The 27,818-nt window shown below is 40.2% G+C and overlaps 1 protein-coding gene across 1 annotated transcript in view; it reads left to right on the top strand.

Annotated features, from left to right (window-relative positions):
• The first annotated feature begins 9,556 nt into the window (after positions 1–9,556).
• UBE2U (ubiquitin conjugating enzyme E2 U) overlaps positions 9,557–27,818 on the top strand; it is a 44,147-nt gene continuing 25,885 nt past the window's right edge. Inside the window, exons 1-5 of the mRNA XM_008690841.2 lie at positions 9,557–9,781; positions 11,384–11,465; positions 12,451–12,543; positions 17,271–17,368; positions 23,277–23,397. Coding sequence (XP_008689063.2) covers positions 9,716–9,781; positions 11,384–11,465; positions 12,451–12,543; positions 17,271–17,368; positions 23,277–23,397 — 460 coding nt within the window. The 5' untranslated portion in view covers positions 9,557–9,715. The remainder of the gene's footprint in view (positions 9,782–11,383; positions 11,466–12,450; positions 12,544–17,270; positions 17,369–23,276; positions 23,398–27,818) is intronic.

The following is a 27,818-nucleotide window of genomic DNA, read 5'->3' as shown; positions in this document are numbered from 1 at the left end:
GCCTTATGTTTACTTCTCACTCGTATCAGGCCCCAGAGTTTGGTGCTGCAGCCCTGCTCCCAGGTCTCAGAAGGACCAGCTGTTCTCATGCACAGAAAAAAGAGCAAGAGGCAGAGCCGAAACACGGGCACTTGAAAAACCTTCTGCTTGGACATGCTCTGTGTCACGTCCTTCTCTCGTATTCTCTTGGCCAACACAAATTCGGAGGATGAACCTGATGGTAGGACATGGATGAATCTTGACCTGCTGAGAGGCACTGCGGCCACCCCATCAGAGTCACAGGCAGGCATGTAGGGTCTCCTTGTAGGGAAGGGGGCAAATAGTTGGGAACAAGAACACAATCCCCACCCAGCTGAAGCCTGAGTGGATGTAGCCGGAACAGCCAACCCACAGCACCTGTGCCCTTCTCTCCTCTTGCGTTCATGCCAGACCCCCTGAACGATGCTTTCCCAGCCGACTCAGAGTTAGCCTTCAAATGTTCAACACACCGCCCTGGATAAGCTGCCAATCAGTCAGAAATCACACCGGAGATGAAACTTATTAGCCATCCCCGCACGAGAGCAATAGTTGTCAAGCCAGTCTCTCAAGATTCTCTGGGCAGATTATGAATATTATAACCTCAGGACCATCCAAGAAGGTACTGGAAAAGCTACTCAAAAATCTCCTATGAATTCCTCAGATACAGCCTAAAACACTGTATCTCTAGCCCTCCTTCACGGGACGTGGATGAAGAGACGGGAATACAGCGCGGGCTGTTTGCTCGTGCACAGGCGCTGGACAACCTGGAGAAAGTAAGGCGGTCTCTGTCCCCTTATCCGTAAAAGGGTGTGAATGCAGCAGAGAGGTTGAGAGTCAAGGTTCTGTTGTCATGCTGTCCAGGCTTAAATCGCCCGGTCACCCCTCAGTAACCGTGTAAATTTAGGCAAGTGTCTGAACTGCCTTTTTATTCATCTGAAAAATCGTCTACTTCATAGAACTGAAGCTCGACCTAAATGAGCTAATCTCTGTCAGCTGTAGGGACATGCACCTGACAAAAATTCATCAAAAAATAGATTTTTATGATTTTTTCTAGAGTGTCTTTCAGAGTTGATACAAGCATTTAATGAGAATATGCATAAATGTTAAGAAATACCTGGCACATAGTAGGTGCTCCAAAAGTGGTAACATTGCTATTATTCAATGTGTTTAAACAACCTTTACAAAGGGATACATTATTTTCTAATGTGGTAAAATACTTAGAGCACAAAGTATTCCACCTGATTATTCATGCGCATGCGGTAGTATAGAACACCAGTGCCAGTGAGGAGGGGCGGGCTTAGCCCTCCAATAATTTCCATCATTTCCCTTCAAACCGGCCCTAATACACATACACTAAGTAAAAACAGCTTCAAGACACATCCCTAGACCATCCCTCTACCATATGTCATCCCTTATACCCCCAAGCCGATGGCTACCTCAAAGCTTCTCCCATGCTAAAATTCTGGAATCATCCCTGAGGGCAACTGAGAGCACCATGAAGAGGTATATTATATCAATATATGTGAAGAAAGACTAGAATAATTACATCTTTTAAGCAGGTCCCTACTCCCCCCCCCATACACACTTAGTCACAGTTGTACTTAGATAATATTAAATGTGGTATCTCTCAACAATTGCTGTTCTCACATGGGGAATGAAATAAAGGGAGACCTGATCTTCCTAAAACATTTGAGTGCATGTAAAGTGCCCAGGCCGGTGCTACATTCCTTCATCACAGACCCAAATCCACTACTATGGGATTCTGGGCACTACGTTTTAGAACTTGGATTATGAGGTTTGGACACTAGCCTGCGAGAGAAAACAAATTGGATTCCTTTAAACACCAAGCTCCAAAGCAAGTAAACAGCTATTACCAGTTGTCTATATAATTCCCACCCTGAAAATGTCCTCGATGCCCAAGGTAGGGTGACCAACTGTGTCACTTTGCCAGGGATTATCCCACTGTTAGCACTGAAAGTCCTTTTTCCCAAGAGAGCCCCACTGGGGGTGCCCAGGTGACTCAGTCGGTTAAGTGTCTGCCTTGGGCTCAGGTCCTGATCAAGTTCTGAGTTGGGCTCCCTGCTCAGTAGGGAGTCTGTTTCTCTTTCTCCCTCTGCCTTCCCCTTGCTCATGTGCGCGCCCTCTCTCTCGCAAATAAATAAAAATCTTAAAAAAAAAAAAAAGAGAGAGAGAGCTCCCATGCCTAAGCAAACCTGGACTCTTGGTCATCCTACCTAAAGCAGAGAAAATGAAACAAAAGCCAGCATGCTTCAGTTCTGAATTCCTCTCTGTTAGGCAGCCACAAATTCAGATATGAGTAGTGATCAAGTGGCCCCAGCATCTCAGGTGCCTTAGAGGGAGAGACTGAATTATTCTGCAAATAACACAATTCTGAAATTGGGGGGGAGCCTGCAACTTCAACTTTACAAAGGGGAATGGAGCATTTCTTTGAGCCTAGGCTTTTATAAGCTAAAATTAAAATTTTTAAATGAGAAATTTCAGGAATTCAAGTTGCTGAACTGTGCTGCCCACCTCTTTCTTCCTGTTTGATCTTTGAAGATTAACATTCAGTATTTTTCATGACATTTATATTGAGGAAGGAATATAAGATTATTAAAAGCAGAGAAACTCAATATCGGGAACGCACATCAAAAGGTCTTCAAGACAAAGAAGGGATCATATGATTTGAAACCAGAGTTACTAGAAGCATGTGTGCTGCACTTCATTTTCTAGTTAACAGCGTAACATACGTCAAAATATGATTTAAAACACTTCCCACAGCTGAGCTGACATTTGGTGATCCTCAGGCTTTTTTCATTCTTGAGGATGGGGGTTCAAATCCAAACGAGGTTAACACTTTGTACTGGTACATATTCCTGGTGGATGAGGAAAACAGTTTTTTAGTTTAAGTAAAATGAAAACATCTGTCCAAGTCCTGAGGGAAAGAATTGTTTTTAAAAAGAGGGGGAGGGGATGCTTGGTTGTTGAAGCTGGAGGTGGCCTCGGTAACTTTGCAAATGTTAAATAATTACACTGCTCATTACTTCGCTCACCTAGGATGATGAAAGTTTACGTGTGAGCCTTAGTTCAGTCTTCATTTTTCAGATATCACACCCGTTTTATCCCCTAACCCTGTCTAAAGCCATATGGTAATGTCTATCAACTGGTTTCAAGTTCTTTTCATACTAAATCAGGGTAAACCCGGCTCAGTAAGTGACTGAACTTTTGCCCCATAACTTGTCTTGGTTAGTATATGCCCTGGATAAGTTGTATTAATTAGCCATTAGTGCATAACAAAATACCACAAACTTAATGTTTTAAAACAATGCCCATGTATTAGCCCAAGGTTCTGTTGGTCAGACCTGGGCATGGCGTGAAGGAATTCCCTGTGTAGGGTCTCATGAAGTGTTGGCCAGACTGAGTTCTGATCTGGAGCTCAGGTTCTCTTCCAAGATCATGTGTTTGTGGCAGAATTCAGTAGCTTCTGGTTGTAGGACCGAGGCCTTGATTCTCTTGCTGGAATCGCTGTGAGCAAGAGACCACTATCAGTTTCTAGAGGCTGCCCATATTCCTTGACTCATGGCCCCCTCAGTTTTCAAAGGTAGCAAAAGAGAATCTCCCTCACAAAGAATCCCTCCCACACTTTCAACTACCGACTTCAGGAAGAGCCCAGCCCTTTATAAGGGCTCACCTGATTAGGTCAGGCTCACCCAGGATGACCTCCCTTTCTTAAAGTCAGCCAAGCCATATAACTTAATGTCAAGAGTAAAATGCACCATATTCATAGTCCTGAGGATTATGCAGGGGGTGGAGATCTTGAAGGTCATCTTAGAATTCTGCCCACCAAAAGAAATACAATGTAACAGTTCTCTTTTCAGTCCTCTAGGCCAACTTTTAGGGGGAAAGACTGAGAGAGAAAGCCCCAAAAAGCATATAATATGACAATAAAATCTACTCTCCAATTAAAGATACAAAAGTAATAAAAGTTAATGTAAAAATAATTATTTTGTAGTCGATATATATATATGTATATATTTTGAGCAGCAGAGTATTACATATTTATCTGTAAGTTACAGAAGTCAGATTGAGTTCTTAATGAATTTATAATCTAAAAGAGAATACAGAATTCACATTCAGTTAACAGATTCGTAGTGGGCCTGTATTACATGCCAGGCACTACATCATTGTACAGCAGTGGCCTAGCTTTCTTGGGTTTACATTTTAGCAGAGGAAAACTCAGAAAGCAAACAAGTAGAAACGCAGTTGGAAACAGATGCACCAAAAATAACAAAAACAAAATAACAGATGCTCAAAAAAAAATTATTGAGAGTAGCAATAATTTTTTAAAGAAGTCCAGAGAATTCACTTGGGAAAACATGAGACATTTGTGAGGCCAGGTAGCCTAGTGGTTAAAAATATGGAATCTGGAGCTGGATACCCTGGGGTTGGCTCCTGGCTCTGCTGCATTCCAGCTCTGTGATGTGTACCTCCCTCTTCTGCAAAAATTGGAATCATAATAGTACCTACCTCATAGACTTGTTTCTGAGGATGAAACAAATGCCCCCAGAGCGCTCAGAACAGTGTGCCCAGCACACTGTAAGCACTGATGTTGACTGTCACTCTGGGCCAGCCAGTGACAGAGTGCTTGGCTGCCATTACTGCTTTCAGCCTTCACAATGTTTCTGAGAAGTAGGTATCGTTACTGGCTGCATCCTACAGGCGAGAAAATGCAGGAACAGGGAGGCTAAGTAGCTTCTTCCAGGCTATGCTAGCTAGCTATTCAAACATAGGCATCTTGGGATACAAACCAGGTCTGTCCTGAGAGCACACGTTACTTACCCAGACTAATAAACTAAGACAGTGGAAGGACTACAGATGGGATTTATTTTCCTGATTGTGGAAACACAAACACAAACACCCACAACAACAAATCTGATCAACAAGGCAGAGAAGGACATGGCTTAGAAATGAGACATGGCAAGGACATAACATCAATGCTATCACGTATGTGAAAATTTTATTAAAACATATGCCATAATAAACGGAAGGTGAGCCCATATGGAGAAAAATATTTTCAGATAGGCCTCTACTTAGAAGTTTGCAATTTCGAGTGACTCAGGTATCCAAACAGTATCTGATGCTACTAGTCTCCAGCTCCTGCTATTAATCCAAGAAGCAAATCCAGCCAGTTGCTTCCCACATGCTCCATGCGTGCACACGCATCCATACATATCTCACTCCCACCCGTCTCCAAAGCCCCAGTTCCACTTATCAGTTCAGGAGCCTCTGTAACCAAAGCCCATCTCCCATCCACACAGGAGCTAAGCTAATTGTAAAAACACAGGGTGTTGGCCAGCCAGTGAGTACAACTGTGATCCCGTTTACTTAGTACCTCCAAATACAATATGCCCCCAGACGCAGACTGGCAGGAAGCTGTTTTCCCCAGCAATTTCATTCCCAAAACAATTCCAGGAGTTCTAACCTGTTTGTCCCTTGAGACCCAATGTTTCGGACCTTTCTAAATACCTGCACCTTCCTCTTGGTGCCCTGGGGATTGTGCCTACAATCTACTCCCTGCCTGTAGCTCTCCAGCCCCTCTGCTCTGTGGTCTCCTACTGTCAGTGATTCTTCTCCTCCATTGTCTATTTTGTCACTATTCTCCCGACTTGAACCTGCTATGTGCCCAGGGCTGGTTGAACTCCTCTAAATCACCCACCACCCCACATCTCTGCAAACCCCTTCCTCTGCTTCTGTCTGGTTCTGTCATGGAAGGGTCACTCTCCTGGCCCCCCCAATTTTTTGTCTGCTAAGTTCAATTCATTCAGCATATAGTGATGTCCCTCCAAGCCAGGTGCTTGGTACTGGGAATGCAGTGATGAATAAACAGGTCTCCATGCCCTTAGGAATTTACATTCTAGTGAGGAAGAAAACCCCATAAATAGATCATTTCAAAATAATGTGGTGATGATCTACAGAGATGTGCCCAGGTTAAATGAGAACACAACCCATCCTGGTACTTCAGGAAGACTCTGAGAAGTATTTGTGTCTTTCAACACATGTAAGAGCTGGTTAGCCAGATAAAGAAGAAGAGGACGAAAGTCCAGGTAGAGAGCCTAGGCAAGATGGTAGATAGAGGGGAAAGACAAGCAGGTCAGTGACGCTGCTGCTTCGAATGTGAAGCAGAGTGGGCGTCAATAAAGCAAGGGTCAGTGGGAATAATGTCATGGGAGGTTTTGCAGCACCATGTTAAGAAGCTCAGATTAACTCTGGAGTGCATGGTTTCTTAAGCTTTTCACATCATAGGCTAGCCTAAAATCAATGAATCCTGTGACCCCGTTCTTCCAAAAAAAAGTCTATTTGCAACACATGTACACACATAGATATACAGACACATACAAGGTTGCCCACAGTTTTAGCCCCCCGACCCACACCCTGAGAAGTCAATCCACATTTAAAACCCTATAGATGGAGGTAGGGTAAGCTGGGGTGGTGAGGGAGATCTCTTGCGCTATTTTCAGCAGAGAATTACATGACCACATGTTGGTTTACATAGGTTACTATGAGGTATCCATGACACGCAAGTCTGGAGGCAAGGAGTATAGTATAAAGATGTTCTGTGTTCTAGCAAGAAATAACAAGGCTGTGAGCTCAGGCACTGGTGATAAGGCTTGAGAAGAAGCTAGAAAAGCAGCAGGTCTTTGTGAGTGATTGAAGGTAAGTCGTGAGGAAGAGGAGTCGGAGGGGCCTTCAGATTTCTAGCTTGAGAAACTGAATGAACAAAATGAAATAGAAGGCTGGTGGAAGGGAGGAAAGGTCATGGGTTCATTTTTGGACAATTTGAAAATATCTTTGAAACAGAACTAGGCAATTGAGTATATGAGGCTGAAGTCCTGAGGAGAGGTCCAGGAGGGGTCATATGAGAATTTACCAACTTGATTTTCATTGCATTAAAGTACAATATAAATACCAATTTCTTTTTTTTTAAAGATTTTATTTATTTATTTGACAGAGAGAGAGGCAGCCAGCGAGAGAAGGAACACAAGCAGGGGGAGTGGGAGAGGAAGAAGCAGGCTCCCAGCGGAAGAGCCTGACATGGGGCTCGATCCCAGTATGCCGGGATCACGCCCTGAGCCGAAGGCAGACGCTTAACGACTGAGCCACCCAGGCGCCCCTAAATACCAATTTCTAAAAATTCAGAACAAAGAATGTTTTAATTTTACCTTTTTCTTTTACCTTAACATAATTTCCCATAGAACAAAATTTTAATTTTTTTTTTAAAAAGAGGGGAGGGGGAGGGAGGGGGCAAAGGGAGAGAGAGAATCTCAAGCAGACTCCATGCTGAGCACAGAGCCCAACGCGGGCTTGATCTTATAACCCAGATCATGACCTGAGCTGAAATCAAGAGCCTGACGCTTAATGGACTGAGCCACCCAGGCGCCCCTAGAACAAAATTTTAAAGAAATAACAAAGGGTCCTGCATTAAGTATCACAGTGTTCCCCTGTGGAAGTCAAAAGAGTCACAGGACCACCATGATATCAAGAAATCTAAAACCCCCAAATTGAGCGCATTCTCTTCTCACTGAAGTGCCCTCTCTTCACTTGCACCTTTACATTCACAGTCCTACATAAATCCAAGTTAAAATCTGATGGATATGAAAGGCAGCCAAAAAAATTTGATCTTAGATCCTGGTTGATGTTTTAATAGGAAAAATTCCTTTATACTCAGCTTTATGAAATATAGAATAAAATCATTTTATTGTGTCAAAATGCTAGTAAAATTAATATATTGTGGAGAATTTATAAGCTATCATACCTGGACATGCAATTGAATATGGAGCCTTCCAAATTATTTTCCCCACAATCCTGTCTCCACAAAATAGCCAGAGTAATTTTGTAAATGTAAATCAGAGCATGACTCTCTCAGACTTAAAACCATCCAGTGGGTTCCCACTGCTATTCAAATAAAACCCAAACTCCCAGCCTGTAGGGCCCCACCCTAATTACATCTCACTCATATCCTTTCAAGACCTCTGGGATTCCTTTTTTAAGCCTAGCTTTTTCCTGAGTAGAACTATTGTGTTTTTGTCTTCCTGAAGTATCTGCCCTCAATTTCATAAAGCTGGCTCCTTTTCATCTTATGTTTGAGGCATCACCTCCAAATCCACCCCTGACAGAGGTCTTCCCTGACCATGATGTCTAACCCTCGCCGACCTGCTGAACTCTCAGTCACAATACTCTTTTATTGTCTACATGTCACTTACCACGTACTGAAATTATGATTTTTGTTTTGGGTATATGTGTTTTGTTTTTGTGTACTTTATTGTATGCTGGAGCCATAAAGGCAGTCACTTGATTGAATTGTTCCACAGTACATAATAAGTCATTAATTAATATTTGTGGAATGAATGAACTAATTGAACTGACAGTTTCCATTAAATTAGTAAAACAAATAAATAACCAAAAACCACTCTGAACAATGTTGCCAGTTTCTGTAGTTGGCACTGGTAAGTGAACACCTTCCAGTAGCTCACAGTCTGCCGGAGAAGACAATAGGCAATTGTGATCCAGTGTGAAAAATGCTAACGAGGGCATAAATATAGGGTCCTCTAGATCAAAAAAGAGAGGAACCTAATCTTGTCTAAGAGGATCCCATAAGGAATCGTGAGCAAAGTTAAATCTAAAAGATGAGTGAAGGAAAATGGGGGAGGGGGAGAGAAAGGGTGGAAGGGATGTGGTAAATGTCTAGATCGAAGGAATAGCAGGAGCAAAACCCTGTCGCGAAAGAGGGGAACCTGAGACATTTGAAGTCCTTCTCTGTTTCTGGAACATCCTCCCAAGGTAACTGTAGGGCATGATGACATAATTATGTATGCGAACGTATTATGAATGGTAGCTTGCCGTATAAGTTACGATTAATATTAAAGCTCAGACTTGGACCTAATGATAACTTATTACCCCATAGTGTCTGGTATTCAAAGAAAAAGGAAAGCATTTCAGAGAAGGACTTCGAGTGAAGGATTCTGAAAGATCCTGGGGCTTTATCCACTCTCTACACAAATTGGGTACAGTCTACAACATAGGTGGACTGAGGTAGCTTGGGGGGGGGGGGTGTTGCTTTGACAACGGATCCCACGGCCTGTCAAAGTGAAACGGTTGGACGATTGGCTGCGAAGGTTTCCAGAGGCCTGCCCCCCGTCGCTGATTGGATGAGGGGCGGTCAAGCTCCACTACTTTCCCGCAGGGTCCTGTTGCTTGGCAACCGATTTGCGACCTCCAGCAAAGCGGGCTCCCGTGACACCTGTGAAGCGTAGACTACACCAACTAACGGCCGCCCTCCGCTTCCACCTCTCGCGCCGGCTTCGTGCACGAACAACACGAGCTGTCCCAGGTGCTTCTGCAAGTTTGCCTTGAGCCTGGGCTGTGGGCTGGCACTGCAGTGGCGCGCCGCAGTTGAGAAAGTGCTCGTTTTCCTTCTGGAAGTCTGAGTTGGGAGGAGTCAGAGGAGATAAGAAAGTCACTCTTGTAAGTCCAACTTGGAGCCACTTATCTTGGGAGGACAGAGAGTTCTGGGGTTCTAGAAAACAAGTAATTTATGTGAGCTCGCTAGGTGTGGGAGAGTGACCCGTAATCTCGGACAGCTGTCTCAGAGTAAACGCTTGGCGTGTGGGGACCAGTGCCAGACCCTAGCTGCCTTATCATGCACCGCAGAGCTTACTTCTTGCTGGAAAGAGACTTCCAAGAGTTGAAGGAGAACAATTTTAAGGTGAGTACTGGGAACCTGGAGGGATGTGTTTCGTTGGGGTACGAATGTTGAAAAGCATTTCAACCTGTGTTTATGAGGCATAATCGAGTTAAACCTGATTTGCCACTACAGTGTTGTTATTTAATGAATCGATTGTACCATACCAATCAGATTCTAATAATAAGAATTATGACTTCATAATAATAATAATAGTTAAAAATATTGAGCATATTGTGCTGAGGAATTTATGTGTATTTAAGCCCTGACTATCAGATAGTGATGAGTAGGGACAGGGTTATGCTCATTAAGTACAACATTATTAAATAAGTAGTGTTTTGTTTTACCTACCAGAAACCTAAGCCCCAGAAAGGTTCAGCAAATGCTTGGCCCCAGGATTCCATCACAGGGCTTTCTGATTCCAAACCCCTTGCTCTTAAGTCTTAAGTTCTACTACTCACGGTCTAGTGCACTTTTCACCAGATGCTGTCATACATAATGCATAAGTGCCTTTCCCTTATAATTTTAACGCAGAGGAGGGCTTTGCCCGAATGCCACCACGGTGAGGTCCATAGGTGCCACAGGCTGATGTATCACTTATTCTACGGAGAATAAAAAATGGAAGGGGGGGAAGTACTTACGAGAAAGAATAGAAAGAAAGCCACCTTGGAGGGCTCAGAGAGCTGCCAACAGTCGCCTCAGGTGTAGTTCAATGGCATTGTTCTGTTTCCACCCGTGCTATAGAAGAATTGTCTTCACTGGGGATGTTAGGAACAATCACTGAGTCCAACAACAATCCCAGACATACCAACCTAACATATGGTGTGTTTGTTTCTGCTCTACCTGAACTTTGTGGTTCTCTGGTAAAAGTGAATTTGATGAAGAAAGAAGTGATATGTAACTATAAATAATGTAGATAATAGAAATATAATGTTTATCCAGACTAACATTTAACATACTTAAATAACTATGTGGTTGGTTAGAAATATTCGTTGACTATCTTTAAGTCTATCCCTTGGCATAAATGATAAACTTTTCCATTAAATACATTCTTGTCCCTCTATTGGGACATTACCTCAAGCATAGGAAAATTTTATTTTTATATACAAACATAATTTTGGAGTTGTGTTTTTCTTGATGAAAATTTTCTACTTCATGCCCCCCATATAGCCTCCATATAGTTTTTTAAAGCTTTGAAGAAATGCATCTTTCCAACTGTTTCCGTCTTTTCTATTTGGAATCTTTTTTTTTTTTTAAGATTTTTTATTTATTTATTTGACAGAGATAGAGACAGCCAGTGAGAGAGGGAACACAAGCAGGGGAGTGGGAGTCTATTTGGAATCTTAAATTAGCTATTGATTTATATAAGCCACATCTCAAACTTGACTTTGTAGTCCCACTTGTGATTTCCATGCTTATGATTTATTTTAAATTTACTATTGTGTGTTTTTTGGAATCTGTATAGTAAGACAATATATAATATACAACATCTCCCCAAATCAACAAATAAATAAATTTATCAGGAAAAGAAAATGTAGAATTCTTTTTAGAATTCACTGTAACTTGATTTTCAAAGCTGTGATATTAAATCTTTTCTTCTGCTTTGATTTTTTTTTTTTATTAAAGGGTATTACTGCCTTTCCTGTAAGTGAAGATCTAATGGAATGGGGAGCCAATATTGAAGGTCTACAGAATACATTTTGGCATGGTTTGTGTTTTCCAAACCAATTTACTTTTTAAAAGTCTTTATACCATTATTAGCCTATGTTCTTTACATGTATAATAAGGTTACAGTATATAAATTCTCTAGAATTCTAAAGGTATTCACATGTTATTTTTTCATCATGAGGCTTAATTTCTTGCCATTTGTTAATGTGGATAGGAATTTTAGATTTGAATTTTTCTTTATGCCAAATTTTAATGTTATTACACTTTTAAGAAGCAGACACAATAAAACATATCAATTGGAAATATCATGTAAGTCTTCCATGAAATCAGAGAATATCTATCAAAATTCCTACTTGCATAAAAATCCCACAATTATCTCTCATTTTTTTCCTCTATGATTTTTCCCAAAATTTTCATAATTCTCAAGAAGACTGGGCCACTATAAACTTTAATGACCATGCACTCTTTCTTTGTGGATTAACAAAATGGAGCTGTTGAGTGAAGTAGGGGAGAAAAATACAAGTGGCTAATTACAATAAACTCTAATATGTTTTTGAACATATTGCTGAGAAGGCAGTGATTCATTAATTTTGCCTTGGAAAGTCAGGAATGGCTGGCTTCTCAAGGAAGCAACATTTGAGCTGAATCCTGAAGAATGGGTAAGAGTTTAGAAGGAGGGGAAGGAAATTCAGTCTGAGTGAACAGCATGGCAAAAGCGTATAAACAAGAGGTGGTTCTGGAGCTGTGAGTTCAGTAAATATGAACAATGCAGTGAAAAGGTCAAGTGTTAGGGGATGGAGTTAGTGGACGGAGAGGACTGGTGGGAAACAGACTGAAAACACAGTGGGATTAGACTGTGAGGAGCCTATTAGATGATCTAGAGGACTCTATGTCCCCGATGATCCGATTTGCTTATAATTAAAACTCTAGGGACCTCGAGGAGGCTAAGCTAAAGAGAAACTTCAGGTTTCAGTTAATCAATACAACATGACACTTCAGTAAAAATGTTTGTTTCTTTATCATAGGATTATTCTTCCAACTGACAATAAACTTTACATCACAGTACAATTTTGTCCCTCCAATTGTGAAATTCCTCACAATTCCTTTTCATCCAAACGGTAAGTACCAAATGAGATTTTTGTCATTGGGGCTCTGTCCCTATTATCCTTTTTCTTTATAAGTCTTTGATAATGTTTCTAAAAACTTGGTTATTGTATATTTAGTAAGCATGCTTATTGGGGAAAATATAAAAAGACAGAAAAAAAAATTATCACTTTGAATCCTAATTCAGAGAGCTATTCCTCTCGACATTTAAACAAATTTACTTTCTTTTTACTATGTATGTATTTCTTCTACATAGTTGAAGTATTACATATGAAGTTTATAAAATGAAATATTTATTTCTGCATTATTAAACATTCTTAGGTCATTTATAATGATTAATGATAAACTTAACTATTCTTGTATTCACTATTCTCATTGGATCTGATTTTTTATTATCATAAAAAATAATGTACTGACATTAACATTTTTTTTAAAGATTTTATTTATTTATTTGACAGAGATAGAGACAGCCAGCGAGAGAGGGAACACAAGCAGGGGGAGTGGGAGAGGAAGAAGCAGGCTCATAGCGGAGGAGCCTGATATGGGGCTTGATCCCACAACGCTGGGGTCACGCCCTGAGCCGAAGGCAGACGCTTAACCGCTGTGCCACCCAGGTGCCCCGACAAATTAACATTTTAGAAAGAAATGAGTTAGATTGCTATTCAAGTTATACACAAAATGAATTCCTGATGTATCAAAAAGTCTAAAAGTTTTAAATACTAAAAAGAAGAAAATCGAATAGAATTTTTAGTCAGCTTGGTGAGAGGCTTTTCTAAATACAATAAAACCTAGAAACTGAAAAAGCATGACACATTTAACTACATAAACTTTTAAAAACTTCTCTATAGCCAACAATATTATAAACAGAGACAAAATGCGTTGACTTTTGCAAACCAAGGTACAAAATTTGCAATGTGTAAAACAGAGCATCTGCAACATATAAAGAACACTTAAGAATCACTAAGAAAGGGGCGCCTGGGTGGCACAGCAGTTAAGCGTCTGCCTTCGGCTCAGGGCGTGATCCCGGGGTCCTGGGATCGAGCCCCACATCAGGCTCCTCCACTGTGAGCCTGCTTCTTCCTCTCCCACTCCCCCTGCTTGTGTTCCCTCTCTCGCTGGCTGTCTCTATCTCTGTCGAATAAATAAAGAAAATCTTTAAAAAAAAAAAAAAGAATCACTAAGAAAAAAAACAGTAGAAAAACAGGCAAAGGTTATAAACAAACACTTGATAGAAGAAACAACAAAAATAAACATAAAAAGATGTTCAGCCTCACTAGTAAGAAAATAAATGCATATTAAGACAAAAATTTATGATTCACTGCTTATGTTTATAAAATGTTAAAAATTTATACAATTTTAGTAGGGGTGGGCAAACATGTGGGTGGGTGGGTTCTCTGATATAATGATGACCTCCGTGTGACCTTTTTGGGAAGAGGTTTGATAGTTTCTAATCAGCTGTAAAACGCAAATAGCCCTAAATACCGTGTTTATAAATTATTCCATAGAAATACTAGCACAAGTGTGGAAGAGTATGTTTAATATTTAAAGATGTTTGTTCCCAGTAACAATTTTGGAAATAGAGAAAAGAGAAATAATCCCAGTGTCTGTTAATACAGGAATTTTTTTTTTTTAAAGATTTTATTTATTTATTCGACAGGATAGAGACAGCCAGCGAGAGAGGAACACAAGCAGGGGGAGTGGGAGAGAAAGAAGCAGGCTCATAGTGGAAGAGCCTGATGTGGGGCTCAATCCCATAATGCCGGGATCACGCCCTGAGCCGAAGGCAGACGCTTAACCACTGTGCCACCCAGGTGCCCCCAATACAGGAATTTTTAAGTAAAATATCTTACAGCTGTATAAATAACAAGGAAGATATATAAAGCTAGACTTTTTGGTCCCTGCTATTCCTAGAATATTCACTACCTGGCACATAGGTGGTGCTCAAATATTTTTTCATAAATATGTCCAGAAATATATTGATGATTTACTTTTAAATGAAAAAAAAAAAACCTTCAAAGAATAACACATAAGATATAATTCCATTTAATTAAAAAAACCCGATACACACAGTCTCACACACACAGGTGTATATATATATATTTGTATAGACCAACTGGTAATTTTTTTTTAATTTTATTTATTTATTTTGGAGAGAGAGAGCACACACATGCACATGCACACGAAAGGGGGGAGGGGCAGAGGGGGAGAGAGAGAGAGAGAGAATGAGAGAGAGAATCACTCAAGCAGACTCCACGCTGAGCACAGAGCCTGACACAGGGCTTGATCTCAAGACCCTGAAGTCACGACCTGAGCCAAAAGCAAGAGTCGGATTCTTAACCAGCTGAGCCGCCCAGGTGCTCCTAGACCAACTGGTAATAACTCTGAGGAGTGGTATTAGTAGGCAAGGGAGCTTTCATATTTAACTTTATATACTTTTATATAATTTTTTCCAAGTATATTATTACTTTGTAATTGAAACTTACATTTAAGGTATAAAATTAAATTTATGGTACACAATTTATTGCATACAGTTGCTATTATTTGCTTAACATAAATATGAATGGAATTGCTGGTTAAATGTGATGGGGGGGTCAGTGTTCTCATCTCCTAGTCCTCACACCTTCCATTTCCAGAGTACAGAGAACCTCTGACTCTAGGAGGGAAAGTACAGGAAACTTGTGCTCTTCTTTCCCTCCTTCACTCCTTGAGTGACTTACCTATTGGGGAAATAAGAGGAAAAAATTGAACATGTGTGGTTCAGCACTTTCTCAACACTTTCTTTCTAGCCAGTCTTCCCTTAGAATGGGTGCCCTCTTGCTTTCTCCAGACAGGAAACAGGCAGACCTTCAGTTTGGGTGTTAAGTTCAAATCAGGGGGGCTTTTGTGGAGCTCGAGTAAAGCCATTGATCACGTGCATTCTACATTTCAGTCTTACCCGCAGTAGAGTTGATGTTTTTTACTTCCATCTTTCAACACTTAGGTCTGTTTCATTATATATGAGCTTGGGAGGGGGGGGGTGTTATTTATTAGCCCCCAAACTCCAAAGAATGGCTCTATACAGTTCAAAGTCTTTAGATACATAAAGCCAAGTTGCCTTTCGGGATGTTTTTTAGACTTCTACCAATAACTCTATGAAGTCCTCATTTTAGCATTCTCCAAATCTGGGCATTGAAACTTGAGAGACATTTTTGCCAATTTGATAAAAATGTCACTGTTATTTTAATAAGCACTTCTCTGAATACTTGTGAGTTAAACATTTTTTTGTCCGTTGATTGTATTTATTTTGTGAACCGTCAGACTTAACAATGTTACTAAATTGTCTTAGATATTGCAAATATTTCCCTTTGTCACTAATTTTTAAATTTTGCTTATGCTAGTTTTTTATATCTGGGATTTAAAATTTTTTATGTAGTCAAATCTATTAGTCTTATCCTTTGAGATTTTTGCGGTTACCTTTAAACTTAGATGACCCTTTCCCCAAACACAATCAGATCATCATTTTAATATTCTTTTAGTTATTCCATAGTCTTATTTTTCATATTTAACTCCATTCTTTTTTTTTAATACTGATTTAATTAATTTGTTAGGGCACAGGCCAAGTTTCTCTGTCTTTCCAATCTGTGTATAACAGAACAAAGCTGGCAGGGAGGTTTCGCCATCCTAAACGTGCGGGTATCATTTCTGGATGTAAGATTTTTACTCTGTGACCATTTCCAGCCAGTGGGAAGGGGAAAAGACAAAGAGGGCAAAACAGCTTCCTTTAGGAAGTATGATCTAGAAGTTGAACGCTTTCTTTCTTTCTCATAATGTCCCACAATTTCTTTCTTTCCGATTTCTTTATGCTGATATCCCACGATTACTGCTTAGTAACATGGCCACATCTTGCTGGAGGAAAGGCTGGGAAACTGTGGGCAACTAGTATTTATCTAAAACCACACAGAGGGTGGATACAGGGGCAGGCATAGTACTCCTTATTCCAGAAGAGGTAGAAGAAAGGAAGCCTAAATACCAAAGGACAATGAGTAATTTGCACAGCACTTGTTAATGCCATTGGTTGATAATCTTCTTTTGCTGCTGAGTCATGATTGCGCTTTTAATATACAACAATTTTAATACATACTAGGATTTGTTTCAAGGCTCTTATCACATTGTTTAATCTCACGTCCCACCCTGTGGTTATAATTATTGTAGTTTTACAGTCCAATGTCAAATCAAGCACCTCTTTTTAACTTTCTAAAATTTTCGTTTCAGTGCACAACTTTTTATTGCAGGATTTTTCTATAAGAGTAGAAATGTTTCTCTAGTCATTTACAAAGTTGTTGTTTTTTTTTAAAATATATTAGTAAGACCATTATTAAGGGTATCTATGCTTTGGGGGGATTTGCTACATGTCAGATACTCTATTAAGTACTTTATTTTTTAATTCTTTTCAGTGAGGGAAGGTACTTTCATCATATCCCCATTTTACATATTAGGAAAGTGAGACCTAAAGAAGTAAAGTTAAATTGCTCAAAATAGCAGAGCTGACAGGTGGGGGAGTCAACATTCAGATCTATGTGTGTCTGACACCAAAGCCCATGCTTTTAACAGCTACACTCTATCAGCTGTCAGTCACATTCATTGAAAATACTTTTCTGCTTTGTCTTTGCTTTCTGATTTTGCCTATGATATTTTGATGTTCATGAATTGTAAATAATAATTGTATTAGATGTGTCAATATTCATATATTATTTTAATACAGTAGACCAAAATACTGGTCGGGCCTGTATAGATTTTTTGGATGACCCTGATAAGTGGACTACAAGCTATACCTTGAGCAGCATCTTACTTGCCCTCCAGGTAAGAACGGATGAATATAATTAACATCATGTTCTTTAATATTTTCAACAATCCCAGTTATTCAAAATATAAGGAATACGATGTACAGTGAATATTTAAATGTTTGAAGGATTTGAGTAAGCTTATTTAAATCAATATTTTTACACCAAGGCTATAAAGTGGAACTTATAAAGATTTTTTTTTTAAAGATTTTGTTTATTTATTTGTCAGAGAGAGAGAGCACAAGCAGGGAGATCAGCAGGCAGAAGGAGAAGCAGGCTCTCCACTAAGCAAGGAGCCCGATGTGGGACTCGATCCCAGGACCCTGTGATCGTGACCTGAGCCAAAGGCAGATGCTTAAAACTGAGCCACCCAGGCATCCCAAGATTATTATTTTAAAGTGAAATTGATAGTTACTGCCCTTTACAATGAAAGAATATATGTTTCATTTTAAAAAGAACTGGATGGTTTCAATTCTAGAAATATAGTCTCAAGTTTTCTTTTGGTTTCTAACTTTTTACTTCATCATATTGGAAATGATCTTTCCTCATTCATGAACTTTGCCTTCCTCAGAAAAGTGAATCAAATGACTACTACTTAAAATGTTCAGCTTTATCTTTTGTTGCTGACAGTGCTAGCTACTTGCTCTTTTATAAACTTTCAAATCAAATCCAGTGAACAATTAAAGCAGGGATTGTTTTCATCCCCTCAGATTGATGCCTGTTTCTGAAATGGACCTTTGCCCCTGGATTCATGGTCCTTAGAAGCATGCCTCAGTGTTCTGTTGTTTCTGACCCTCAAAAAAACCTCTGTTCTCAACTGGTGCTAAAATAAGTTATTTCAGTGGCACTTGCTTTGACCACCTATAATCTGGCTCAGTGATGTTTCCGTGGACCTACTCATCATTAATAGTATCTGAAGATAAACTAGTAAATTTTGATTATTTGGAATACTTACAGAATGAAGTATTCTGTATTAATTGAATTCTCTCAATCACATAGAATTATAATACAAATCCCATTTCTTATTTTTGAAAAAAAAATTTGTCTAGTCATCTTAGTATACTGAGAAAAGCAATCTTTCTTAGAGATTAAATGTTCAAACTTATTCATTCATCCAACAAATATCTATTGAGCTCCTACCTGTGCTAGGCCATATTTGGGGAGAGACATTTGAGCAAAAACTGTAAAGAAGTGAGCATGATATGCAAATATCTGGAGTTGATCTTTTTGATTCCTTCAAACTGAGTCACATTCCTATCTCTTCTACCTGGACTAGGATCTGCCTTAAGATTAGTAAAACTGAGGGGTGCCTGGGTCACTCAGTCGGTTAAGCATCTGACTCTTGATTTTGGCTCAGGTCATGATCTCAATGTGGTGAGATGGAGCCCCACATCAGGCTCTGCACTCAGCAGGGAGTTTGCTTGAGATTCTCTCTCCCCTCTCCCTCTGCCTCCCCTCACCCCAGCAAAGACTGTGTGCTCTCTCTCTCTCTTTCTCTCAAATAAATAAAGCTTAAAAAAAAAAAAAAAAAGGAATAGTAAAACTGAATGTTTGAAGGCTCAGCAGGAAGTCAGCTTGGAATTTACTCTTTCCTTCTCCCGCTGCCCCTCCCCGCCATTAATACTACTTATCCAGAGCACGCTCTTTCTCTCTAAAATAAAATAATAAAAAAAAGATAGTAGAAAGGAAAAGAAAATCACTGATAATCATAAAGAAAAACCCTAACCCTACTGTGATTAGCATTTCCCTCTAATGTTTTCTCCCCTGATTTTGTTTAAAATCTTTCAGTTGCACGTTCACCGCAGGGTTAGCCTCAGTTCTATTGCCTGACAAAGGATCTACTCGACTTCACACCTGGGCTTCAGACTCTCCCTAACAGCACTGAGCACACCTGCTCCTATTGTATCTTCATGCTTTTCTTCACTCACAGTGCTTGGTTCAATTCAGGTTAAAAAACATAGAGTTCTCAATTCTAAAGTTACAAACCCAAGCAAGTCTTGAACCTTAAAAAGTGCTCAGTCACTGGCAACCCATTTTCTCCTTCCCTCTTGCTCTATCTGGGAAGCAGTTGCATACATTGGAAGAGTCAGGGCCAATGAGTCCTCCACTGTGGTGCCTTTCCTGACTTTCTTTCGGAGGTAGAATTGATGGCTTTGGTGTTTGAGGGATTTCTTTTGTCTCCCACCCATTGAGTGGTACTCTAGGCAAATTTCTATGAGAGAACTGTAATACTGTAATGCACATACTGTTTCCTTTCTTCTTTTTTTTTTTTTTAAGATTTTATTTATTCATTTGACAGAGAGAGAGAGACAGCCAGCGAGAGAGGGAACACAAGCAGGGGGAGTGGGAGAGGAAGAAGCAGGCTCCCAGCGGAGGAGCCCAATGTGGGGCTCGATCCCAGAACAGTCCGGGATCATGCCCTGAGCCGAAGGCAGAGGCCCAATGACTGAGCCACCCAGGCGCCCCTATTTTCTTATCTGTCTTCTGCTATTGAACTACAAGCTCCTTGAGGTCAGGGAATAGGTCCAATCATGTCTGATTCCCCAGTACCTACAAAAGACAGTGCTGACAGTAGATACTAAGTAACACAAATGAAAGAATGAACCTGAAATTTTTACATTGTTCCAAATATGGTTTATATGTATAAATTATTTGACCTATTTATTTTTCACTTACCATTTTATTTCAAGTAATTTTCATATTGCTGCAGTTAATATTGTTTTTTAAAGATTTTATTTATTTATTCGACAGAGATAGAGACAGCCAGCGAGAGAGGGAACACAAGCAGGGGGAGTGGGAGAGGAAGAAGCAGGCTCCCAGCGGAGGAGCCTGATGTGGGGCTCGATCCCACAACGCCGGGATTACGCCCTGAGCCGAAGGCAGATGCTTAACCGCTGTGCCACCCAGGTGCCCCTGCAGTTAATATTTTAATGGCTATTTAATAGTTCCTTCAAGGTCAGCGCTGCCAGTAGAACTTCCTGCACCAATGGGAATGTCCAATATCTGCGCTGTCCAATAGAGTAGGCACTAGCTACTCAGTAGTGTGGCTACTGTGCACTTGAAATGTGGCTAGTGTAACTGAGGAGAACTGGGTTTTTCATTTATTTCGTTTAATTTCAATTTAAATAGCCACATATGGCTAGTGCCTATGTAATGGACAGTACATGGATGGACCATAATTTCTGAATATTTCTCTTTGAATAATAGATGAGACATATGTATAATTATCACATTATTATTCAAGGGAGTAGCATTTGAAATGGTGTTTAAAATATTTTAAAGTCTAAATACACTAATGATCTCCTCTTAAAATTTTTATAATCTTATAAAAGGTTATAAGAACACTTATACTTCAACATATAACGCAAAGATAAATAGCGACACTCATCCATAACAGGAATTCCAAATTCATGGGATTTAATTGGAAATTATAAATTGTACCTACTGCTGCAGTGTTTTATTGATGCTTCAGTTTTTTGTACTTATCCTCTGGAAAGTTGCTTATGTTGTTCCACACTATCACATGGCTAATTTAAAAGTTGCACCTTGGGATGCCTGGGTGACTCAGTCAGTTTAGCATCTGCCTTCAGCTCAGGTCATGATCCCAGGGTCCTGGGATTGAGTCCCACATCGGGCTCTTTGCTCAGCAGGAAGCCTGCTTCTCCCTCTGGTGCCACCCCCCCCCATGTGTGCGTGTGCTATCTCTCTCTCTGACAAATAAATAAAGAGAATCTTTAAAGAAAATAAAAATCGGACCTTTTCTTTTTACTATTTTAGTAGGGTGTCTGATTCATACATTTTAATATATTCCAGTTCTTAAAAATCATTAAATATACTTAGTAGCTTGTGTACACATAATATGACAAGGTCTTAGGCATAGTGTCAATGCAAAGACTACTGAATAAACTTTACCAGATGTGTCTCTCTGAGTAGAATTATCACTCCAGCCAAAGACCAAAAGCTTACTCTTGAAGATAAGTTTCATCTGCTTCCTACCCACTTTGAAAGGTATAGTGCAATCCACACTGAATCCTTATTTAAGCAACTCAGAATATTCTTGGAGATACAGCTCAGATGTGTTTTCCAAACAGAAAAATTCAATAAACAGCAGTAAATTCTTATTGCCTTTGAAATATCAGATGTCAGATAATTGCTTTCATTAGCGATGACTGTTGTCATTTCTGTGACACTTAAGTCACAGTTATCCACTATGACCTTCAGCTACACTTAGGTATTCTGGTAGTTATTATTTTGGCTATATTTTATTATCTAATTTGCATGTTATAATATTCAAAATATGGAAGTTATTGAATAAATGTTTGCAATTTGGGCAAATAAATAATTTTGATGTGCCAGATAAACAAGACTAGCAGAACTATTAAGTTACTGGTCCCATATTTTGTCCAGGTACACATATACTATAGCAGGCAAAGTCTTATTTTATTTTATTTTGTTAAGAGCTTATTTATTAGAGAGAGAGCACGAGCAGGGGGAGCAGTGGAAGCGGATTCCCTGCTGAGCAGGGAGCCCGATGTAGGGCTCCATCCCAGAACCCCAGGGTCATGACCCCAGCCAAAGGCAGCCGCTTATCTGACTGAGCCACCCAGGCGGCAGGCAGAATTTTAAAGATATCCCTCCAAGGTTCCCATCCTCTGGTTATCCAATCTAATCTACATACTGCTGTAAAAGGGCTTTGCAGATGGAATTACAGTTAATCAGCTTACCTTAAAATAGGAAGGTTCTCCTGAATTATAGAGGTGGACCCGACGTAATTATGTGACCCCTTAACAACAGAAGATGAAGGCAGAAGAGTCGCTCAGAGAAATAGAGTAGAAGAAGGAGAATGGATGTGGCAGGAGGGAACATCAGAAAGATTCCAAGTGTAAGAAGGATTTTTTCTACTCAATTGCTCTGAAATGTAGGGGTTCAGATGTAATTTGCAAGAGACCTCTTGGAGCTAAGGATGGCCCCCAGCTAACAGCAGTAAAGAAACAGGGACCTCAGTCCTACAAATGCAAGGGACTGAATTCAGCTAACAAACAACCTGAATGAGGTTGAAAACAGATTCTTTCAGAACCTCTGAGAAGAACCCAACCAGCTGACACTTTGATTTTAGTCTTAGTAAATCTGGAAAAGAGAAACCAGACTGTCCACCTCAGATTTGCCACCTACAGAAATGTGAGATAATCAATCGGCATTGTTTCAAGCTGCTACATTTGTGCTAATTTGCTACAGCAGCATAGAAAACTACACATACCAAATTCATTCACTGAACTGGAGGGATGTTGAAGTATACGCAGCCTTTTACCTATGTTTGTTTATCCGTGATCTAAATATGATCTTATGTTAAAAATTAAACTTATTTTTTTAATGGAAATGTTTCAGTGGGGGCACCTGGGTGGCTCAGTCATTAGGCATCTGCCTTTGGCTCAGGTCATGATCCCAGGGTCCTAGGATCGAGCCCCGCATTGGGCTCCGTGCTCAGCAGGGAACCTGCTTCTCCCTCTCCCACTCCCCCTGCTTGTGTTCCCTCTCTCACTGACTCTCTCTCTCTCTGTCAAATAAATAAATGAAATCTTAAAAAAAAAAAAAAAAGGAAACGTTTCAGTGTTTACTAATGTTTAGTTTCCTTTATATATAAATTGAATTTAAATCCATGTGATAGAAAGGAATAGGCTAGAGGAAGGAACTTGTAACTTGATTTGATCCTAATGTTTGGCTCATGAATGTACAGAATAACACCAAGATAGACCAAGAGTTTCTTGAGAGTAGGAACTACGTCTCATTTGTCTTTGTATCTGTCTCCAGATGGATACATAATAGCCATGTAATAAATGCTTGTTACTGTAGTATGTGTTGGCTTGTTTTTTTGCTCTAGCAGAAGAGTTTACTTTAAAAACCTGAACTTTTATATTTTTTTCCTACAGGTTATGCTTTCTAATCCAGCGCTAGAAAATCCCGTGAATTTGGAAGCAGCCCAAATGCTGATTAAAGATGAATCTCTGTACAAACAAGTAGTTCTAGGACTTTTCAACCAACCATCAGAAAGTAAGAAGTGCCTACTTATTATTTTTGCCAATTATTAATTATGCATTTATAGCAAATAAGTGATCTAGCAAATAATTGTTCTATAAGGGAATATTTTCTGTATCCATTTTCAGTATTGGAATCATACTAAGATTTCTCCTAGTGCACCTCTTTGTCAAGCCAGTCATTTATCAAAAAGCCAATCAAAAAGTGGTTCTTCTTTATCAGTGATCATAAGCTTATATTTTTAAATGTTATGGTCGTATGGATAGGTGGTACTGACTGAAACTTATTTACCCATCGTAAAGATACGACATCTGATTTTAACTCTTTGATCTATAATGGATATTTCCCAGATTTCACCTGCAGTACCCCAGATCTCGCTGAACTGGGACTCCTTTCCTCTTGATTAGCAAAATGTTCAGCTTTTTGTTCTGAAGAGTTCATCCCCAAGATATTCCTTCTAGGAGTCCATGTGGAAATCACACCTGAGACTCTTCAATCTTTCTGCTCTATTGACCAGTGGTTGGTTTGTTTTTGCTTTGTTTTGTTTTGTTTTTTGATACGCTTGTTTTGCTCACTCTTATCCTGCCAGTGACCTCTTCTTGACTTAGCGCAGTGTCTCCACTGCGCCTGTGTTCACTCTGCAGTTAGCAGAATAATGCTGTTGGCTCCTTATGCCCAGAGGGGTTCATCGCAAATGAGGGTTGGGGCCCTAGTGACACATAGTTCTTTCTTCTCTATCCTGCCCCTCCTTCTTCCAGCCGTACACAGCAGCCAGGCATAGTAGCTGCTATCATTACCCCCCTAACAGCAAGCTGTGCTGTTCAGACTCGTTCTGTCAAACTGATCTCTCATGTGCTTTTTTCCCCCAGATGTCCCCTGTTTCTTTTTCCCCTTCCAGGGCCTGCCAGTCCATTAGCTAGGTCTGTACTAGCTAGTTCACGTGCTCCTCCACAGGGCTGGGGTCTGGTGCAAATCAGGCAGTGTTGATCAGGCATCCTTTTTGGTATCCTCAAACATGGCATGATTGTCATGGAGTCCCTCAAACATTCCCTGACAGTTCTGACGCTGGTTTGTGCACACAGGAGTCCTGGTACGTCACTCTGACCACATGTCTGACCTCCCAGAACACGGTAGCATCCACTACTGTGTCCTCTGTGCTCACTTACTATCTGTGGAATGAAGAATGAACAATTTATATCACTTAGCCCTTCATTGAGCCCTGCAGTACTGTCATTATAAAGAAATATTCTGTAACAAAGTGATATCCATGCTCTGGTAAATGGAAATTTTAAAACTGGTTTTAAAGGATCGTCTACAGTAAATGATTCTGTGCAATAGAGTTTGGGTTTGGCCGGCCAAAAGGAAGGATGAGAAAGCAACTGAAGAGAAGTCAGCCCTTCCTTTTGTCCTCCTGCCTAGTAGATGCCATCCTTCACTCCTTCCGTTCTCCAGCTGTACCATCAAGTGAGACAGAAAAGCTGCCCCAGTTGCCAAGTCACCCTGCGGATAAGCAGCAGCAAACAGTACTTTGGCGGGTTTTCACTATATTCTTTAGTTATGCTGGTGGGATATGTGGGAATCCAAGAAGTAAATAGTTACCAGCTTGCTTGCTGCCTCAGCCGGACTAGGAGTGGTAGCCTCGGGTACCATGAAAAGAGTGACTTCTGCAGCTTCCAGGGGAAAGAGTGTCCGAGATACAGCAGACACAGATGCTAAGGGAGCAGGGGAGAAGGTGCAGAAAACTCCTGCACTCTAAATTCGATGATAGTCTACAACTGTGGGTTTCTGTGAAAAACTGCATCCAGTGAGAATTAATTACTTGTAACAACTTGAAAAACGGTCTCACTAGAATGCTGCAAGAATCATCTTTCATATAATTTGAAATGTTAAGAGATCTAGAAAAAGCATAAAGGGAATTACCACATTTTCAGGTAACACAAAACTGGAACAGATAGTTAATTGTATAAATGAGAAACTCAAGAGGCAGCGAAATGTATCATCTCTGTAGGTATTGAATATAGGCCAGAAATATATGCTCAGTACCCAGTGTAGTGTGTGGTTGTAGGTATTGAATAAAAATTTGTAGAAAGAACAAATGAACAAAATCCATGCAAACTTAGATCCTGATTTTACTTCATAGTTCACACAGTGCTTTCACATACATTTAGTCATCTGATCCTCAGCCTCTCTGTCAGCGGGAAGCCGAGGATCAGTGATGAAGTCGTTGGCTCGAGGCCACAGAGCGTCAGCCTGGGCATTCCCCTTCCCTGTGCCTCCAGATTTAATGGGATGAGCATAAAGTCATTCATTTGGGATCAAAGGTTTAAAATTTCCAAGTAAAGAATGGGAGAAGCCTGACTCAATAGCAGAAATCTACGCAACAATTCTTGCAGAGCTATTTGATCACAAACTTAACGTGAACCGCTAACAGAAAGAGCCCTTCCACCAAGCATGCGTCGTGTGATGATTCTGCCCTCCTCTGATGTGGCGGGCCTCATCTGGAATGCCAGCGTGCTCAGGCTGGAGCATCACATTTCCTGAGCTGGAGAAACGGTGTATGTTTAGCTAGTGGACGAAGTGACAAAAGGAAGTTGTAAAAGCTGTTTTCAAATATTTGAAGGACTTTCATATAGAAAAGGGCAATTTCTTCTCTGTTGTTTCAAAAAACTGAAGTAGCTACAATCAGCCGTACCTTCTCCAGGCCTACTAGGTCATAGCCACTATAGTCCAGAATCTGCAGGCGGGGCGCTGGGACGTACCTTGACTATATGGGGGTCTTTTCCCTCATCATCAGTGGTCTGCAACTAATTTTGTTATCCTAAGCCTGAGTCTGGTATTTGGTAAGCAGACATGCAAATGCCTCTCATTCCCCAAACTTTCCATAATATGTCGTTTGCCTAGCCTGCACAGCTAGGTCTCGGCCTTTGGGGTTTTGACAAGAACACGCCAAGCTCTGAGCTCAAACCCAGCTGGTGGAGGTCCCGATGACCTTCCCAAATCCTGCCTTCCTCTTTTGGGCCTGGACCCTCTCTCCCTACTGATAGTGAGGGTGCTCACATACACCAGACTGCCTGGGACAGTCCTGATATAATTATATCTAGCACCCCGTTTGACTCTGTGCTCCATCTTGAACAACAAATTACGGTCAGTTGGGTGCCTGACTAATCTGTCCTACAAGCCAAAGCCAAAGCCAGTGTAGTTACAGCATCCCGGGTGGTAATGCCCATCCAGGTCCCAGCTGGCCAAACAGGAAGAAGAATTTTCTAAAAATTCAAGTCGCTCAAGAATGGAGAAGGCTGTTGTCGGGGCACCTGGATGGCTCAGTCTGTTAAGCATCTGCCTTCAGCTCAGGTCATAATTGCAGGGTCCCTCTCCTCTGCCTGCTGCTCCCCCTGCTTGCGCTTTCTCACTGTCAAATACATGAATAAATCTTAAAAAAAAAAAAAAAAAGAATGGAGAAGACTACCTTGGCAGGTAGTATCACTAACAGCCTGCTTTGAGAACTAGTTTTCAGTTAGTCGAGTTCAAGAGCTCTTTTTCATGGATACTGTGAGAGAGCTTCTTGCTCAATGTCAGGAGTTGGGCTAGGGGGTTTTCAAGTACCTTCCAACTTCGGCTTCAACTTGTTTATGAAAACTTGGAAGAAGGAGGAGAAAAGATCTGGAAGGAGTTAATGCATAACAACTGTCTTACTTCCCAGCTTCTGAGTATTGCTACTTATTTTCTAATGTGTCACAAGGGATTTATATAAGCCTTTATGTGCTTTTTTTCCCCAATCTGAGTGAATTTTTATTTCTATGTGGATATATAGTCAAATAATATTTATTCTGTTTATCATTTTTTTTAAGCATAAGGTTTATATAATCTTAAAAAATCTTTGGTTGAAAGAAAATAGAAGAGTATAAAAATAGTAAAACTCAGGAATGGTGGCCACACCTAACATAATAATTTTTCTTTTAGCTAGACATATTCCTGTAGGTTTTGTTAAATAAAGGAGAGTCATGCTACGAAGTTTCAGATTCTTATCTGAGTAAACTGTAATATAGTAACTGACAGATATTTTGACGGAGTGATAATGAGAATAGAGAGGAATTACAGAAATATCAGGGATATTATAATACTAATTTACATTATATAGCTTTAAAATCTGGTCATTGTGCAAATACATCCCGTTCTTCTTGTGGTTAGGAAGATGTTATGATGGGCATTTGCTCCTTCTTCAGTTCAAGCCTCCAATTAAGTCTTTGGGTTTTTTGTTTCATCCTCCTAACAGTAGAACAATTTTAAAGAAAATTGTTTCTACGCTTAAAGTAGGTGATAACTCATAGGATTTCTGGTTTTGTTTTGTTTTGTTTTTCTTTTTAGAGGGACTGCTTTTTGTTGTTAGGTGTAAGACTACCCCTTCCCCTGGAAAATGTACTTTCTGGATGTCAAAG

Source organism: Ursus maritimus, unplaced genomic scaffold (genome assembly GCF_017311325.1).
Source record: "Ursus maritimus isolate PB19 unplaced genomic scaffold, ASM1731132v1 scaffold_12, whole genome shotgun sequence".
Lineage (NCBI taxonomy): Eukaryota > Metazoa > Chordata > Mammalia > Carnivora > Ursidae > Ursus > Ursus maritimus.
This window is presented reverse-complemented; position numbering and strand designations above follow the sequence as displayed.